The sequence below is a fragment of the Anomaloglossus baeobatrachus genome, chromosome 3 (genome assembly GCF_048569485.1).
Source record: "Anomaloglossus baeobatrachus isolate aAnoBae1 chromosome 3, aAnoBae1.hap1, whole genome shotgun sequence".
Taxonomy (NCBI): domain Eukaryota; kingdom Metazoa; phylum Chordata; class Amphibia; order Anura; family Aromobatidae; genus Anomaloglossus; species Anomaloglossus baeobatrachus.
In genome coordinates this window covers 213,221,338-213,239,660 of record NC_134355.1, presented here as the reverse complement: position 1 = coordinate 213,239,660, position 18,323 = coordinate 213,221,338, and the positions used below count along the sequence as shown (strand labels likewise).

Sequence of the window (18,323 nt, the reverse complement as noted above, 5' to 3'; positions counted from 1 at the left end):
CCCGACGCAAATGGTGGAAAGGGTAGTAGTGGATCGTTTTGTGCGCACCTTACCCGTCACCGTTCAACGGTGGGTCGGACAGGGTGACCCGAGTACCCTGGACCAATTAGTGTCCCTGGTAGAGCGGCATGTGGCTACGCAGGACTTGATACGGGACACTGAGACTTTGCGTACCACCCGTCGGTCCGGCCCCTCCAAGCCTAGGGCCAAGGACCCACCGCTGACAATGGTGCAGGAGTCCCCTACCGTCCCGTCTGAGGCCGCGGACGCCATTCCTGAGGTCCGGAAGGTTCTGTACCCTAAACGACAACCCGTCAAGGGGGTTTCCGTCCCCATTAGATGTTGGCGGTGCCAGCGGGTGGGACATATGGAAGCCCAGTGTCCACTCACCACGGAGCCCATGGATTGTGGGGTTACCCGGCGGGGTTCAATGTATGCTCAGGTGGTGTGTTCCGCTGACCTGGTCTCCCCAGAGACGGAGCCCCACTTGTGCCAAATACAGGTGAATGGATGTCCGGTTACAGGATTGTTGGATTCCGGAAGCTTAGTGACCCTTGTGCGATCCACCTTGAGGGCACAAGTAAAGGCCACAGGACGCACCGTGGGGGTGGTTTGCATACATGGGGACCGCCGCGACTATCCCACGGGGATTGTCACCATCACAGCACCTTGCGGTCAGGTGCAACATGAGGTGGGACTTCTTAACACTCTTCCTTATGACGTGATCCTAGGAAGGGATCTGCCCTATTTTTGGACTTTATGGAGGGGACCCCCTAAGTCCCCTCAGATATTGGTCGGTCCGGGGCCTGAGCCCTACAATCCTGAATCCGGGACACCTGCCGTAGGGGTCACCATGATAGGGACAGAGTGTGAACCCGATAGGTCGCCCCTAGAGGTATTGGCAGGAGAGGCTGAGACGGTCGAGCCCATCCCGGAGTTGGAGGCGTCCCCGGATACGTTTGGGACAGCCCAACTCCAGGATCCTACGTTAATACATGCCCGGAGTCGGGTGACAGTAGTTGACGGGGTGGCACAGCTGCCCGGTGCCCAGGTAAGGTACCCCCATTTCGCTCTTAAGCAGGATTTACTCTACCGGGTAGATGAAATACGGGGCGTGGGGGTAGAACAGTTGGTGGTGCCCCAGCAGCATCGCCGGCGGGTCCTCGACTTGGCTCATAAACACCTGATGAGTGGCCACCTAGGGGTCAAGAAAACGCAGGAGCGAATATTGCAAAGGTTCTATTGGCCCGGGGTCTTTAGGGAGGTAAAACGGTTCTGCGAAACCTGCCCGGAGTGTCAGCTTACCGCACCCCTGACCCATTTTCGCAGTCCGTTGGTACCGTTACCCATTATAGAAGTCCCTTTTGAACGGATAGGGATGGATCTGGTGGGGCCCCTCGTAAAGTCCGCTCGAGGGCACCAACACATCCTAGTGATCGTTGACTATGCCACCCGGTATCCCGAGGCGATACCTCTCAGACATACTGCAGCAAAGCTTATAGCTCGGGAGTTGTTTGCTGTGTTCTGCCGGGTGGGGTTGCCCAAGGAGATCCTTACGGATCAGGGGACCCCATTCATGTCTAAAGTGACCAAAGAGCTATGCCGGCTACTCCAGATCAAGCAGTTGCGTACGTCTGTGTATCATCCTCAAACGGACGGTTTAGTCGAGCGTTTCAATAAAACCCTGAAAACCATGCTAAGAAGGGTGATTTCAAAAGACGGGAAAGACTGGGATATGATGCTTCCCTATTTGATGTTTGCCATACGAGAGGTGCCACAGGCATCCACGGGGTTTTCGCCTTTTGAATTGTTATACGGGCGACATCCCCGGGGATTGTTGGACCTGGCAAAGGAAACATGGGAACAAGAGCCCACCCCCCATAAAAGTGTGATTGAACACATTTTAGGAATGCAGAACCGCATAAGCGCGGTCATGCCAATTGTGAAGGAGCATTTACAGGAGGCTCAGGCCGCGCAAAGCGGCCGCTACAATAGACAAGCCACCGTGCGGACCTTTAAACCCGGGGATCGGGTGTTGGTATTAATCCCCACGGCGGAGAGTAAATTCCTGGCTCAGTGGCAAGGCCCCTACGAGATAAAGGAAAGAGTCGGGGTGGTTAACTATAAAGTATTGCAGCCCGGTAGGCGGAAACCTGAACAAATATACCATGTCAACCTATTAAAACCTTGGCAGGAACGGGAAAGCCTGATGGCTGTTTTTTCCCCACCTCCCTCCTCTTCGGGTCGTTCACATCCGGCTCCAGCGACCTCCGGAGAGGACGAACCGGAAGTAAGGATTGGAGAAGCCCTCACCAAGCAACAGAGGCGAGAGGCCAGACGGGTGGTTCAGCAGAACCCCGATGTCTTCTCCGAGCTGCCCGGTAGGACAAGTCTGATACGACACGATATTGTCACCGAGCCCCACCTGAAGGTTCGCCTGAAGTCATACCGGGTACCGGAGGCTCGACGACAAGCCATATCGGAGGAAGTAAAGACAATGTTACGCCTGGGGGTCATCGAAAAATCCCAGAGTGAATGGGCTAGTCCGATTGTCCTAATACCAAAACCCGATGGCTCCTTAAGGTTCTGCAATGACTTTAGGAGATTGAACGAAATATCCAAGTTCGATCTCTACCCCATGCCCCGGGTGGATGAGCTGATTGATAGGCTGGGACAGGCGCGATATTTTACCACGCTCGACCTGACCAAAGGGTACTGGCAGGTGCCACTAACGGAGTCCGCCAAGGAGAAAACCGCTTTTGTTACGCCGGAAGGTCTCTTCCACTATGTTGTCTTGCCTTTTGGGTTACATGGCGCTCCGGCCACGTTCCAGAGGTTGATGGACTTAGTGCTGGAACCCCACCAAGCGTATGCATCAGCGTACCTGGATGATATCAATATTTACAGCTCCGATTGGCAGACCCACTTGGAACAGGTACAAGCGGTGGTGGACGCGCTTTGAACAGCCGGATTGACAGCCAATCCCAAGAAATGTGCATTGGGACTCACGGAAGCCCGCTACTTGGGCTACGTGATAGGCCAAGGAGTGATTAAGCCCCAAATTAACAAGGTTGAGGCGATCCAGAAGTGGCCTAGACCCCTGACCACGAAGCAGGTTAGGGCCTTCCTGGGTATCGTGGGGTACTACAGGAGGTTTGTAAAGGATTTTGCGGGACTATCAGCCCCCTTGACGGACCTTCTCAAAGGCAAGAAGTCCGTCATGGTGCGCTGGACTCCGCAGGCCGAGGACTCCTTCCGGGCCCTGAAGGAGGTCCTGTGCGGACAGCCCGTTCTGGTCAACCCTGATTTCCGGAAGGAGTTCATAGTACAGACTGACGCCTCTGAGATCGGCCTGGGGGCAGTGCTGTCTCAGGTGGTTCAGGGGGAGGAACACCCCGTCACCTTCTTAAGTAGGAAGCTCACCCCTCCCGAGCGGAATTATAGCGTAGTGGAGAAGGAGTGCCTGGCGATCAAGTGGGCCTTGGAGTCCCTACGCTATTACCTGCTGGGACGGCAGTTTCGCTTGGTGACGGATCACTCGCCACTGGTCTGGATGAGGTCCGCCAAGGAACGGAATGCCCGGGTTACCCGGTGGTTCCTTTCTCTGCAAAACTTCCGGTTTACGGTTGAACACCGGGCCGGTAGGTTGCAGGGCAACGCCGATGCCTTGTCCCGCGGCCCGTGTTTGATGGCGGGAGTTCAACCCCGCACGCTTGAACTGAGGGGGGGGGTATGTGAGACTGTGACCGGGGTTATCTATGACGGCCGGTATGTCTCGCCCCGGTTGTGCTCACTCCATGATAGAAAGTAAATCCACTCTAGGGTTAATGCTGTTTCCCTACAGGCTGAAGGAAGGGTTAAATAGAATCAGGAACAAGGGCAGGTGTGCCGGGTGTGGGGGAGTGAACAGAACTTCCTGAGCCCTCTGCTGGAGAGGCACATGTATTTTGTTATGGACTTTTGTTTTGGACATTAAAACCGTGTGCTGTGAACCTTAATGCCTGGATCCCGTGTCTTCTGCTGCGCAGCCGACCGTGCTACCTCACACTTGTATCAGGGAGATCGCAGCGTCCACCAGACGTGTAACAAAGCTGTCCTGCTTTTGATTTGGGGCGTATGCATTAATGATTGTGAGTGTTTGATCCCCCACCTTCAGTGAGAGGATAATATATCTTCCAAGACTATCTGTCGTGCACTTTAGGATTTGATGTGGGAGGGATTTATGGATAGCTATCGCCACACCCTTAGAACGGGAATCCGGGTTGTCTGAGGATATCCATGTCTGATAATACTTATTTTTAAGAATGGGCACATGCACTTGTTTGAAATGGGTCTCCTGAAAACACACCAAGCTCACCTTCCGTTTGTGAAGGTGGTACAATATCTGTGATCGCTTCTCCGGAACATTGAGGCCCCTGGCATTGAAAGAAGCGATAGTTAGGTCCGCCATCTATAAGAGAGTGAGACATTAGAGATATATGAGAAAGGGGATCGAACACAATCAGCCCGGCCGCCAAAGAAAGGGAGAGGAAGAGATTTGAGATGAGTAGAGTATAGCGGGGAAGAAAACAAAAAGAACATCAGGTAAAAAGACCTTGCACAGTAAACTAAGTCCGAACAAACGTTCCTAGGGAACATATCCGCCTTATCTAGGCAGGACAGAGGATCCCGACCTATTTGGGGAAAAAGGATGTCAGACATAACCAAACAGAGCTCTGGATATATTAAGAACATTAAAGATAACCATAAATACCGGCAAAAGAATTAGATGCTGATATAATACGGGCAGTGGATAAACTTTAAAGCAACATATGAAAGTCATTTAGCTTTGAATAACTGTAGATAAGATAGGTCATAGAGGCGTACGCAGTCTCTGAGCCTCTCTATGTTGGGTAACGAGGGCGGCCCGCCCCACGGCCCCGTTCTCCTCACGGAGGTAGCCCCCTGTTGGACCCAGAAGGTGGGGTTGGTCTGGTATAGGTGATTCTTTCCCTGGGGACCCAGGGCTGGAGCAGGGTAAGTGGCCAGGCCGCGATAGAGATTGCAGGTAGGCCCAAGTTCTTGGTGAACGCCGGGATATCCTCTGGGGAGCGCAGGACCCACCATCAAGAGTCCTTCTGAACCGATAAGGAGAATGGGAATCCCCACCGGAACGGTAGTCCCTTTTCTTTTAGGACATCCAGAAGAGGCTTAAGGGTAGCGCGTTGGGCTAGGGTGTGCCTTGAAAGATCTGGCATGACGCGAATGGCAGTGCCGTTGTATGATAGGTTCGGTTTCTTCCTGTCTGCTTGTAAAATGGCCTCCTTTGCAGCAAAGAAATGCACCCTGCACACAGCATCCCTTGGGTGGGGGTCCTCTGGATCCGGAGGACGTAGAGCCCTATGGGCTCTGTCAAGCTCTAGAGGGGTTCCTGGTGGCTTCCTTAACAAATTATTAAAAATGGAACGGAGGACGGCAGGGATGTCAGGGGCCGCAATTGATTCAGGAAGGCCTCTAATACGTAGATTGTTCCTTCTATTTCTGTTTTCTTGATCGTCTACGTGTTGTTGAAGGGTAAATAATTGTTTGGACTGATTCTTTACTGTCTCTTGGATGGATTGAATAGAGACTTGAGAATTTGATTGCTGCTCTGTAAGGGTATCAACCCTATGAGTAAGTCAGGAGAGATCAGACCGCAGTTGGATAAATTCCTGTTTACATTCCGCCACCACTTGGTTGGCCAGTGCTGCAATGTCGTTCTTGGTGGAAATTGCTTGTAACAGTGCTCGCAGATCTGCCAAGGATGCTGGGCGATCTTCACTCGTCGAGGCGGCAGCATGAGACATATTGGGGTATGCATAAAAAGAGTCCTGTATAGCTGGGCCATATATCATTTTCTGTGAACTTTGGGGGTTGTTCGTGCCCTCTCACAGCGGTGGTCCGGCTACAAGATGGAGTGGGGGAGCTCCCAGCGCCATGGGCCCTTTGTGCATGGGTATCAATGTACCCCCATCCAGAACCCCGTCTGTGCCCATCTGGCTCTCAGTCCAGGAGGATCCCGTGCACCAACTGTCTGGAGAGGAGGGGGGCACCTCCTTCTGAGGTATCCCCCAGAACTCAGCAGTCACCTCCATAGACTCATGCGGTCCTCCTCTGTCCTCAGGTCCCTCTGAGGTTCGTGTGGCCCCTGGTAGGGGAGTGTGGTTTATGCTACTACCACCACCACTGATGTGGGCCCCTTTTAGCAGGTCCCCCCTCCATCCCTGTACCTGTAACTTTTGGTCAGGCAGTCCTACAGGGGTGGCAGCTCCTGAGCTTCGGCCGCTCTGCGCGGCGTCTGATTCTTCAGTGCCCGGGGCTGCAGCGGTGAGTCATCACCTGGGCCCGGGCACATGTGCAGTCCACGCTCGCACGCCGCAGCTCTCCAGACACCGCTGGCGCTGGCTGCGGGTAAGTTGTGGGGGCTCACCGGTCCCATCGGCGACGCGTTGGGGTGCGGCGCAGGCAAGATCGCGGCCGCGGGTGTCCTTCAGTGCCGATCCTCCAGGCCGCGTCTCAGGGAGGCGGGCGCCATCTTGGAATGGCGCCAGCAGATTCACCGCTCTTCCCGCCGCGGGGTTCTTGATTGTGTATACCGCCGCTATGGGTCCCTCGGTCGGTCCACTCACATCATGGGGGGTCTCTGCTGCTTCACCCCTACCCTGGGCCTCCAGCATTGCATATTCTCGGGCACCAGGACAGGGGCAGAGACCAGTTCAGGCTCTGCAGGCTGCAATTCGTGCCCCGGCTGTGCAGTTGCCCCAGATTCCTTGGAGGGGGTGAAATTAGCCCCAATGTTATTCTGGGGTGCAGGGGGCCGACTTGGGGTGCTTGGCTTATTCTTTTTAGTGGTAGATTTGCCCATTTTGCATGTAAAAGCCGGCTTTATGGGAGATTATATAGAGGAGCTCCAGAAAGCCACGTCCTCACTCAGCCATGTCTAGCTCCACCCCCCCGGAAGGTTTTATTCTCACTTGGATACATCCATTCTAACTGACCATTATCAACCATTCTACAGATGAAGAAAGAAAAATTCAAAACTGGATATCTTCTCCCAGTTCTTTCTCCCATAAAGCTGGCTTTTATTCCACAACTAATAGGGAACAGTATAGTTTGATATGTCTGTATTTATGAGGTTAATTGCTAGCAAGGAAGGGTTGTGGTTGGAACTATATATTTTATCGAGTTCTGTCCCTGTTACGTCACCACCGGAGTCCGCTCCAGCGACTTCTGCTCTGATTGCCAGGCGACGCCGTGTTCCTGCCGTGGATGGTGCTGGTGATGGGAGAGGAGTCGATGCCAGCGGCACCGGTGGGCGCAGGCTCCGATCATCCACTGGGCTGGGTTATCTTGGGATCTGCAGTACCACTGGCTGACTGTGGGTGGCGTGTCTCTTCCAGCTGCAGTTGCCAGCGGTCACCTACAGCCAATTGGAAGACACCACACCCTTCTTAATTCCCCTCCTGTCTGCTGACCTCTGCCAGAGATGGTTCTGATTTCCTGGCTCCTGGTCCGCCCTATTCTGTTTTATTCCTGTGTGCTGACTTCTGCGTGTTTTCTGACTACCCTTCTGCCTGCTGTTTTTGTACCTCTCTGCCCGATCCGGATTTGACCACTGCTACGTTTTCGGATTACATCCTTGCCTGCCGATTCTGTCCCTGTTCTGCTATTCCTGGTTTGACCCTGCCTGACAACTACTCTCATCGGACTGCAGCCTTCTACAGGTAGTGATCTCCAGGGCCCTGTGTAATTCCAAATCCCTGTATAGGGGTTAAAGGGTTTCAGGGTTCTGGGGGTCCTGCTTGGTGAGTGGCTTCCCTCTAGCCTGTCCATTACATCCCATCTGAGTCTGTTGATCCAGGCAGGCGTTACATTCCCTTTAAGCATATTGTATGATCTTGATCTGTTATATGTGGCCATACTTGCGAGAAAAATGCCTGCTATACTGTCTAAACTTAAAATATTGTCATCTTTGCCCCGTCATATGAGTCATCTGTATGCGAAAAATATTTGCTGCATTGTTTAAATCTGCAGCGTTATATATACTGTGACTTTTGATTTGGTATATGCAGTCATTCTTGTGAGAAAAATGCTTGTTTAAATCTGTAACGCTGCACATGCTGTGCGCGGCAATGCCGGGCGATGGATTCCCAGTGTTTTAGTACGGTCGATAGGCGGGTGGCTATGCATGCGCGGCGACCGTGGCATCACGTTGCCATGGCCGCCATGGTGGGCGGCCTCCTGACGTGACCGGAACAAGCACTGGGTTACTTTTGGTACATCCCCCTGTCATGGCGGCGCCTGCGCCGAGACCACATGTGCATTAGCGTTTAGATTCTGAGACACCTGCATAAGATTATATGGATTTGGCAGTATATATAGACGTCCTGTTACCACATTATGTACACCTGCCTCCCGAAGAAGCAGGAGGTGAAATGCGTTTAGGTGTGGTGGCTGCGGGCACATCGATGCTTATATTGGTCAGGTTTGTGACTTTAATTGTTACTATGTCTGTTACTGTATTGGCTTAATCTTGGTTTGATCAGCCCATGTTCACTCCTAATATATTGGTTAAGATGGCCCATCTGAGCAAAAGGATTTAGCGTCGGGAATTAGTTGCTTCTTTGAAATTTTTTCTGGGCGTTCCTGATTGGAACAAATCCCTTTACTATTTGTGAAGCATCCCCCTACAACTCACTTTACATAGCTCAAATGGGCCAAATTACCGTTACTGTTATATTAAAGGGCTGATCTCTTGAGATTATATTGTGATGATAAATTTATTATCAATCGTTAATGACAGCTAAAAATGATTTAGCGTGGGGAAGTAGTTGCTTCCTTGTAATATCTCCCCCTGCCTCTCCCTCTGTTACGGGGGGCTGTCTGATAATAACCTAAAAGGAGTATCAGACAGTCAGGGTCCACCGTGCAAAGACTTTGCTGCAGACTATGGCAGAGTGCAATACCTCTGTTAACTCACAGAAGGATATAATAAGTAAGTAAAGCAATTCCTCCCTTACTTGGAGGGTGTGTGGAATGATCTCTGTTAATAATCACAGAGACAAAGGCAATGTGTGCGAAATGGCACCTACCTAGGTCCGCTCTTCTAGTGGTGCAAAAGAGACGAACAGCAGCGTAAGCCGCACAAAGCTCCTACCTGCGTTCGCTCCACTAGTGTGCGAGGATACGAACCACTAGATATGGCACCTGCCTAGGTCCGCTCTTCTAGTGGTGCAAAAGAGACGAACAGCAGCGTAAGCCGCACAAAGCTCCTACCTCTGTTCGCTCCCCTAGTGTGCGAGGATACGAACAACTGCCAGACGCAGTATAAGGAACGTTACCCTAGCGGCAACGTCCACCTACGAGTAGAATCACAAGGCCCAGCCAGACCATGTGCCTCAGGCACCTGCCTATGTCCGCTCCCCTAAGAGGTAAGGATACGGACAGCAGCCGAAGCTGTAAGGTATAAGAACGCTACCCTGCCGGTAGCGCTCACCTAGCATAGACAGAGGAATGCCTAGAGGAACGCGCACAGAGCGTCTACTCTTATGCAAGAACCAAGAGGACTGAGCACCATGCGGCGTGTGTCAGGGTCTTATATAGACTCTGTGCCTCATCCAAGATGGAGGACACCAGAGCCAATCCGCTGCCAGAACGACAGGAGTGACGTCATGCTGGCCTATCACCGAGCAAGACGTCACAAGCACATGACCAGCGACCAATCGGCATAGAAGGTGTCAGAGACATGTGACCTCGTGTCAGCGATGATGTCACCCTCACATGTGCAATGGCTCCAAGATTGGACTTAGTCTCCGGCGCTCGCACATGTGCAGTAGCAAGAAATCTGGACTTAGTCTCCAGCGCTCGCACATGTGCAGTAGCAAGAAATCTGGACTTAGTCTCCAGCGCTCGCACATGTGCAGTAGCAAGAAATCTTGACTTAGTCTCCAGCGCTCGCACATGTGCAGTAGCAAGAAATCTGGACATAGTCTCCAGTGCTCGCAGCAACCGTAACACCCTCCAGCATACAGTCCTGGATGGAGCATGCTGAGCCTTGTCGTTCTGCAGCTGTCTGCTCTCCTGCATACACTAGTGGAGAATGAAGAACATATTGAAGAAGGAAATGGCATCAGATCTTTTTTTTTCTTTCAACAATCTTTATTCTCATTGTTCACTGATAAAAAACGCATAAAAACGCAGTGAGCAAAAACGCGGCAAAAGCGCATGCGTTTTTTGCCATTTTTTTTTTGCCGCAGGTGCTTTTTTGTGTGTTTTTTGCCACAAAAAACGCACAAAAACGCAGCGCCAAAAAACGCAGTGTGTGAACTTAGCCTAAATGGCATTCTACGTTTCCACTAAGTACTGCTATAGATGACTGGTGGTAGTTTATACCTGTTCTCACTGTAGAAGTAAGATATCTATTTGGCTGCCCGTGGTAGCAATGCTTTAGTGGCTCTTAACACATGATTGATATACAACGGCATTGAGTACTACTTCTGCTATCCTGCACTATCGCTGCATGAGAAATGACCATTGCAATATTCAATGGAACAACATTGCAATATCCAAAGTGTACGAGCCTGCAAGATGCTGTAAACCCTAAAGAGTCTGCACCGCTCACACAAGCCATACATTGTCTACATACTAGAGTCAGGCCCTCACCAATCTAATATGGCATATTATAAGATTGAGCCATCAATATTAAAACACTAGAAACCCATTTATCCCTTTCCCAATGTAGGACACAATGGTATGTCTTACGTTGGGTTCCCATGTAAGCAGTGAGTTCAGTCATCTGCTTTTAATAGCAGCAACCGGAATTTGTTCTGATTGCTGCTGTTTAAACATTTACATGTTTCTGTCCATGACAATGGTATTTAAGTTATGTAATTGCTGGTGCGTACTCAGAGGTTGCATAAACCCTTATAGGATGCAGACTCTGGGTGTCAGTGCATTTTCATGGCAGTTGTGTACCTGCTGAAAGCTCTCATTGCTGCCATTCTTGTCCTCCTGTTGAAGCCCAGCCTGTGGCTGAGCTTCCTAGGAGAATGTATTTTTGTGTATTTTGTTTGTTTTTCACTGCATTACATGGTAAAGTGACTTCTGACATTCAAAACTACAACTAGTCTTGTAAAAAAATAAGGCCTCATGCACCTATGTTGAGAAAAAAAATTGGCAGGAAGTGATTCAAGTTTTAAAGCAAAACTTTTTTTTTAACCTAAGCTACAATTTTGCTAGAATTCTAAACCACAGAAACATGTCACTAAAAAGAAATAGGCACATCTCCCAACTTTTCAAGTTTGAAGCGTCCACAGTCCCACCCAGATAGTATGTTGGCTCCCACTGCCCTTCCTGCACTATGATGGCCCCCACAGTCTCCTCCAACTTTCACATGGGCCCATATATACACTCTGATGCCACAAGAGCCCAGAATACACAGTTTGATGACCAACACAGCTCCCTAAACAGAATATAATGTCCCCCACAGCTCCCCATACAGTATGATGGCCTGCACAGCCCCCTGCATAGTATGATTCCCCTTAATCCCTTTCCACACAGTCTGATGCATCCCATAGTCTTCTCACATTGTATGTTGGCCCCCACAGACCTCCCCACACAGTATAATGACTTTCACACACTATGCTGGTCCCCACAGCCCCCACACTCAGTATAATAGCCTCTACAGTCCCCTCCATAGAGTAAGATGGCCCCCACAGCGTACCACACAGTATAATTGTCCCAAAACTCAATACAGTAGTAAATATATCTCTTCTTTTATTGTGTACACTGTTTTGTTATATTATTTTAATAGATTGTACTGAACAGTTGGGCTTTCCTGTTTCCCATTAGCATATCTAAACTTGTGAGGTACATTTATCTATTACCCATTTTATCTCCATGTTGCTGTTGTACTGATTCTGAACTGTTACTTTATTCAGTATTATTCAATTGCTATCACTAGGTAACATTTCGACGGGATGCCACAACTGTAGAAGTGCAGGATGAGCATGTAAAAGGTCCCCTAAAGGTAAATATTCATTTTGAAATTGTTAAATATTTTATCATCAATGAAGAGTGCTACTGATCTTTCAAGTTACACTGTGGTGGTTATTAGAAAAATAGGAAATATACAGTATATCTAGCAGTTAATAGCAATACGCTAAAACTTTTAACCAGCGTTATTAAAAAATAAAGATTCAAAATTGTTTAGGGCCTCTTTCACACGTCCATGAAAAACCACGCACGTTTTTTACGGACGTGTCAAAGGTGCGTAATGCCCTCCATGACCCGTGTTTATGGCACACGTGTGTTCTCCGTGTGTTATCCGTGATAACACATGGAGAACGTGAACTTTCTACTCGCCTGTCCCTAGCTTCGCTGTCCGTGGGGCTGATCTTCAGTCTCGGGTCCTGCCGACTCCCCGCTGCTGATGCTTCCGGCCGCAGTGAAGTGAATATGCAATGAGCATAATGAGCGGGGGTCGCAAGCAAGTGACAACAACGGCAGAGACAGCAGTGCTGGAGCAGGTGAGTAAAGTTTTGGTTTTTTTTCTCGCAGACACATGTGTTTTCTCCAGTGCGTGTCACACGGAACACATCTGTGTGGTCCGTTTGCGTTACGTGTGACCCGTTTGCGGTACGTGTGACACCCGTGATGCCGGAGAGAAAACAGACATGTCTACGTGTGGAGTACATGGGCACATGTATGCTCCACACGTACACACGGTTCATGGCAGAATACGCATGTGAGCGCAAACCCATTGATTTTAATGGGTCATGTGTGCCCGTGTCTCCGGTACGTGAGGAAACGGACCTAACACGTACCGGAGACACGGACGTGTGAAAGAGGCCTAAGGGGTATTCCAAATTTACATATATTTGGCAAATCCATAGGCTGTGCCATAAATGGCTATCAAAGGTAAAGTACAGGGTCACCCAACCCACGACCTGTGTAGTGAGGCTAATTTCTGGGCAGAGAATGGATAGAGACATAGTCATGACGGTGCTTTACAATGTTTATTATAGTCCCATAGCAGTAAATATAATGAACCACGTAGCTCCTTCACCAGGCTAGTCAATGGACCCTGTTCACCATGTAGGTGTGGATCCAAAGTTAAGGCTCAGATCTATTGGAAATTTATAGCATATCCTATGGATATGGCATAAATGTGTAAAGTGGAGATATCCTTTGTGATTGCTGCTTCTTGTTAAGGCTGCTTTACACGCAGCGAGACATCGCTAGCGATATAGCCCGTGAAAGCACCCACCCCTGTCGTTTGTGCGTCACGGGCAAATCGCTGTCCGTGTCGGACAAAATCGCTAGTACCCGTCACACATACTTACCTTCCTAACGATGTCGCTCTGGCCGGCGAACAGCCTCTTTTCTAAGGGGGCGGTTCGTGCGGCGTCACAGCGACATCACATGGCAGGCTCCAATAGAAGCAGAGGGGCGGAGAGCAGCCGCATGAAAGTCACGCTCTCCTCGTTGCCGAAGGACGCAGGTACAGTGTTGTTCGTCGTTCCTGGGGTGTCACACGTAGCGATGTGTGCTGCCTCAGGAATGACTAACAACCTGCGTCCAAAATCAGCAACGTTAGATATGTCGTTGCGTATAAAGCCCACTTAGTGAATAGAAGGCAATAGACCGTATTCACATAACATTAAACAAGTTTCTGCCCTGGGATGTACATAAATGTCACAAGTGGGAATGATTATAATTATGGTATATAATATAATTATGGTGTTTTTACCATTCCTTCGAGCATTTTTGATCAATTTTTACTCTGCATGGAAAATATAAGCAGTGTGTATTTCAGAAATCTCATTCACTTTGCTGGTACTGGAAAACAGTTTTTTTCCCCAAATGCAAATACATGATGAAAATATTTAGCAAAAACAAAAGTGAACTAGCCCTTGAAATCACATATAGAAATCTTTGTGATCACTTAGGTAAATCTAAACTGATTACATTGTAAATGAAGAATTGGAGGAGACTCCATTTTTATTTTGGGCTTTAAAATGGCAAAAGTCTTGGGTCAATGTAACGACTTAAAGGCAAGCTGCCAATAGGATCCACCCTCCTAAGCTATCTGCATAGACATGCAGGTCATAGAAAGTTGAATAAAATGATACCTTGATGTTTGTGATCCGATGTATTAATCCTGATGAATCCACATTTTTTAAAATATGTAAATGACCCATTAAGATCTTCGGACCAGACACAGGTCTTCCGAAGAATCTACCTCCAGAGCTTATTTTAAATGAAAGGGTGCATAACCAGTGTGAACTATGTAATGACGGACAGTCTGCTCTACCAATTTACATGTCTGACTGGTATCACCCCCTTTCATTTAAAATAAGCTGGGGAGACAGATTATCAGGGAAATCTGTGTCTGGCCCTAAGATCTTAACAGGTCATTTACTTATTAAGAAATATATTGATTTCTCTGGAATAAGACATTGGATTGCAGATATGAAGGTATGATTTTATTGAATTTCCTATGACTTGCATGCCCAAATAGATGACATTGAGGGTTGAGTCTACTGACAGAATCCCTTTAAGCCTACCATACACATGAGATGGCTGGTAGCCAAATGATGGCTCAGCCAGCAGCCATCTTGTCCGATTCTCACATGCACAGGAGTTCTGTAGCCAACAGCAATGTCGGCCGGCTCTCCCAAGGACAGGTGTGGTTGTCCAGCTGGACACTCTTGTGTCCTCTGTGAGAGAGCCGTCCATACACATGTAATCAGCATTTCAAAATCAGACCTGGCAATTAACATCTCCCCTAACAATCAGTTCTCTGGGGCTCTTATACACGTTAGACCAGGGGTCTCAAACTCGGCCGGGTGTATGGGCCGCACAGAGGAAAAAAAATAATTTGGGGGACCGCATTCTTTACAAAACAAAGTGATATTTTTATTGGTACCATATTATATATATATATATATATATATATATATATATATATATATATATATATATATATATATATATATATATATATATATATATACATATATAGATTTTTATTATTTTTTTACACACCTTTAAATCACTGATTTTGAACATTTTTCACTTGTTTATTATAGCAAATGTGCACATTCTTTGTTTAAATGTTTAAATATATAAAAAAAATGTGATGTTAAAAAAAAAATGTCATGCCTTATTTTGAGTTTTTTTCTACATTTTATTCCTTTCTTGTAACTAGTCTTACAATTAGCACTATGTAGAAATTTTGACCAACATCTTTTAGTAATGTTTCCCATCTTGTTCTAATGTGCCCATCCTTGTCCCCTTGTAGTATTGTGCCGCATCCTAGTCCCCATCCTATAGTAATGTTCCCCAGCCTTGTCCCCGTCTTATCATAATGTGCCCATCCTGTAGTAATATGTTCATCCTTGTCCCCATCCTATAGTAATGTGTCCATCCTTGTCCCCATCCTATAGTAATGTCCCCATCTTATTGTAATGTCCCCATCCTATAGTAATGTGTTCATCCTTGTCCCCATCTTATAGTAGTGTTCCCCATCCTTGTCCCCTTGTAGCAATGTCCCTATCCTGTAGTATTGTCCCATCCTATAGGAATGTCCCCATTCTATAGTAATGTGCCCACCTTGTCCCCATCCTATAGTAATGTGCCCACCTTTTCCCCATCCTATAGTAATGTGCCCACCTTGTCCCCATCCTATAGTAATGTCCCCAGCCTTGTCCCCATCCTATAGTAATGTGCCCACCTTGTCCCCATCCTATAGTAATTTCCCCATCCAATAGTATTGTGCCCATCCTTGTAATGTCCCCATCCTAATGTCCCAATCCTATAGTAATGTCCACAGCCTTATCCCCATCCTATAGTAATGTGTCCATCCTGTAGTAATGTGTGGAGGGGGCAGTGGCAGTGGCGGCGGCTGAAGGGGGCAGTTGCTATAACTTAACGATCGATCTCTTCAGCTTCCACAGACGCCGGAGTAAAGCTGAGGGGAGCGGTCTCCGGCCCCAGATCCACAGTGATTGGAGAGATCGGTCACAAGGCCGGTCTCTCCAATCAGAGCAGGGGGCGGGTGAAACTGAGGACACCCAGCTCCAGCCAATGAGCAGTGTTACAGCTGCACTGATTATAGCTGGATTTCAATGTATTAGCCATTTTCAATGGCTTAAACATTGCAGTGGCTGTGATTGGCTGAGCGGCGTTCGTCAGCCAATCACAGCCTCCGTAGGTCCGGGGAGGAGACATCACCCCTCCTGAGGTCAGGCAGAGGTCCCTCCTCTCCAAATCGCAAAGCGATTGCAGCCACCGGGGCTTCGGGGCCGCGATCTCGCCATGACATGCTGGGTACGTCATGGGTCCTTAAGTACCAGGGAGTCATGACGTACCCAGTACGTCATAGGTCGCTAAGGGGTTAATGTGCCATCCTTCACATACACACAACCCCCCCCCAAAAAACACACCATTCTTCTCACCTGTGCCCCGTTCCTTTGGCTGCCTCATCTCTGCTTCTTGCTGTCTGCAGGCCCGTGCCCCTGGCAGCGCTTTATGTCAGATGATTGTTTTGCCGGCGCTGCGCGCGCAGAGTCAAGATCTCTGGACTCTGAGAGCGCAGCGCCGGCAAAACAATCATCTGACATGAAGCGCAGACAGTGGCTGCGGCCCCTGCACCGGATGCAATAGTCATCAGGGGCACGGGCCTGGGGGCCGCACGAAACAGTTTGAGGGGCCGCATGCGGCCCACGGGCCGAGTGTTTGAGACCTTTGCATTAGACTGTTAGCTGAACCAGTCGATATCGGAGGATTTGGCTGACATTAGTCCATGTGTATGGGGTCTTTCGGCCTACTATTTATTTAGTGTTGAAGCACCCTCTAACAATCTGTACCCATCCAACTGACAACCACACACCTCCCTTAGCCATTTAGTTTTAGTTGTGCACTGTAAGACCTTCTCCAAAATTGGAATGGATGTTATAGATATTTTTTGAGTCTGCTTTTCATCCCAAAGTCTCTCTTAGCATATATCAACTCTTAAAATATAACTATCATTTCAGGTGAACTTGCAACAGAATGTTTCAGTCTGCCTCTCTCCTCCTCCCCCTCCCTCCTTCTCTCTCCTTAGAACTTTATGAGCACCAACTGTCATCTTCTATCTCAGTAATGGGAAAGTCTGTACTGATGACAGATTTTACCCATGAATTGAGAATATTCAGATTCAATAATCATTCCAGGGAGATAATGAAGTAGATTTGCCTAGTAAGATACTGTATATTATACATTTTCTTATTTTCATGTGTACTATTGATTTATGAAAAACAAACACGACACTTGCCCTTTAAGTTTTAATTTAAAGTTTGAAAAGCACCTCTTTTTCTAACAGATTGGAGCTGTGGTGGAAATCAAAAGTCCGGATGGAACTTATCAGGAGGCTGTTATAAATAAGTTAACCGATGCTAGCTGGTACACAGTTGGTAAGTTTCATAGATTTCCAAAAGCACGGTTATGATATAATAATATGCATATTATTTAGGTATTGCATATTTATTTAGGTCATTTGTTTGTGAAGCACTAGTTTTCAGACAGTTTAATGATCATATTAGGGTATTGTATAAAGAGTAATTCCTCTAATATAATGTGAAAAAAAGCATTAACAATAAATAAACTTTAAAAGGCAAGTTAACTTGACATTCGGTTGCTAGGAATGTTATTTCCCCACTTTTTCTTTTAAGGCTTCATTAGCGAAATACATTTTCCATACATCAGTTAGTGAGCTTCCTTCAATATACATTTTGTAACCCCTTTTAAATTAGTACTCTGGCTGTTTTTTGTGTGTGGCCAGCCAGTTCTTTCCCTATATTAGCCTCTGCAGGGAAAATGTAGTATTACACGCCAGCAATTGAAAAGGATACAATCTCATAAAGAGGGTATACAGATAGCGATTGCCTTCACGACTCAACCTTTAAAAGGAAATTTGTCAGAAGGTTTTAGCTATGTAATCAGAGGACTGCAGGATGCAGGAGTTAAAACAATGAATTCAGCAATGTGTCACTTATCAGGCTGTGTGATGTTGTTTACTCAGCGTCCTTTCTGAGCTATGCTACATCTAAAAATTTCATCCAGTAAACTAAGTGACACATCACTGAAAACAGAGTCTCTGTCTCTACATTATGTTGTTCTCAGATGAAGTAGCAAAAACTTGGTAACAAATTCCCTTTAACACAATTAATATTGTTTCCAAACCAAATTTCAAATAACATAATTATTTAACCCTTTAGCGATGCCTGTCGAACATGTGTAGCAGAAGTCTGCCGTCACTATTG

General features: G+C 47.8%; 1 protein-coding gene across 1 annotated transcript in view; it reads left to right on the top strand.

The window, feature by feature from the left end:
• Nucleotides 1-18,323, top strand: part of LOC142296297 (AT-rich interactive domain-containing protein 4B-like) — a 430,400-nt gene that overhangs the window by 121,825 nt on the left and 290,252 nt on the right. The window contains exons 4-5 of the mRNA XM_075339708.1: nt 11,981-12,046; nt 17,384-17,474. Coding sequence (XP_075195823.1) covers nt 11,981-12,046; nt 17,384-17,474 — 157 coding nt within the window. The remainder of the gene's footprint in view (nt 1-11,980; nt 12,047-17,383; nt 17,475-18,323) is intronic.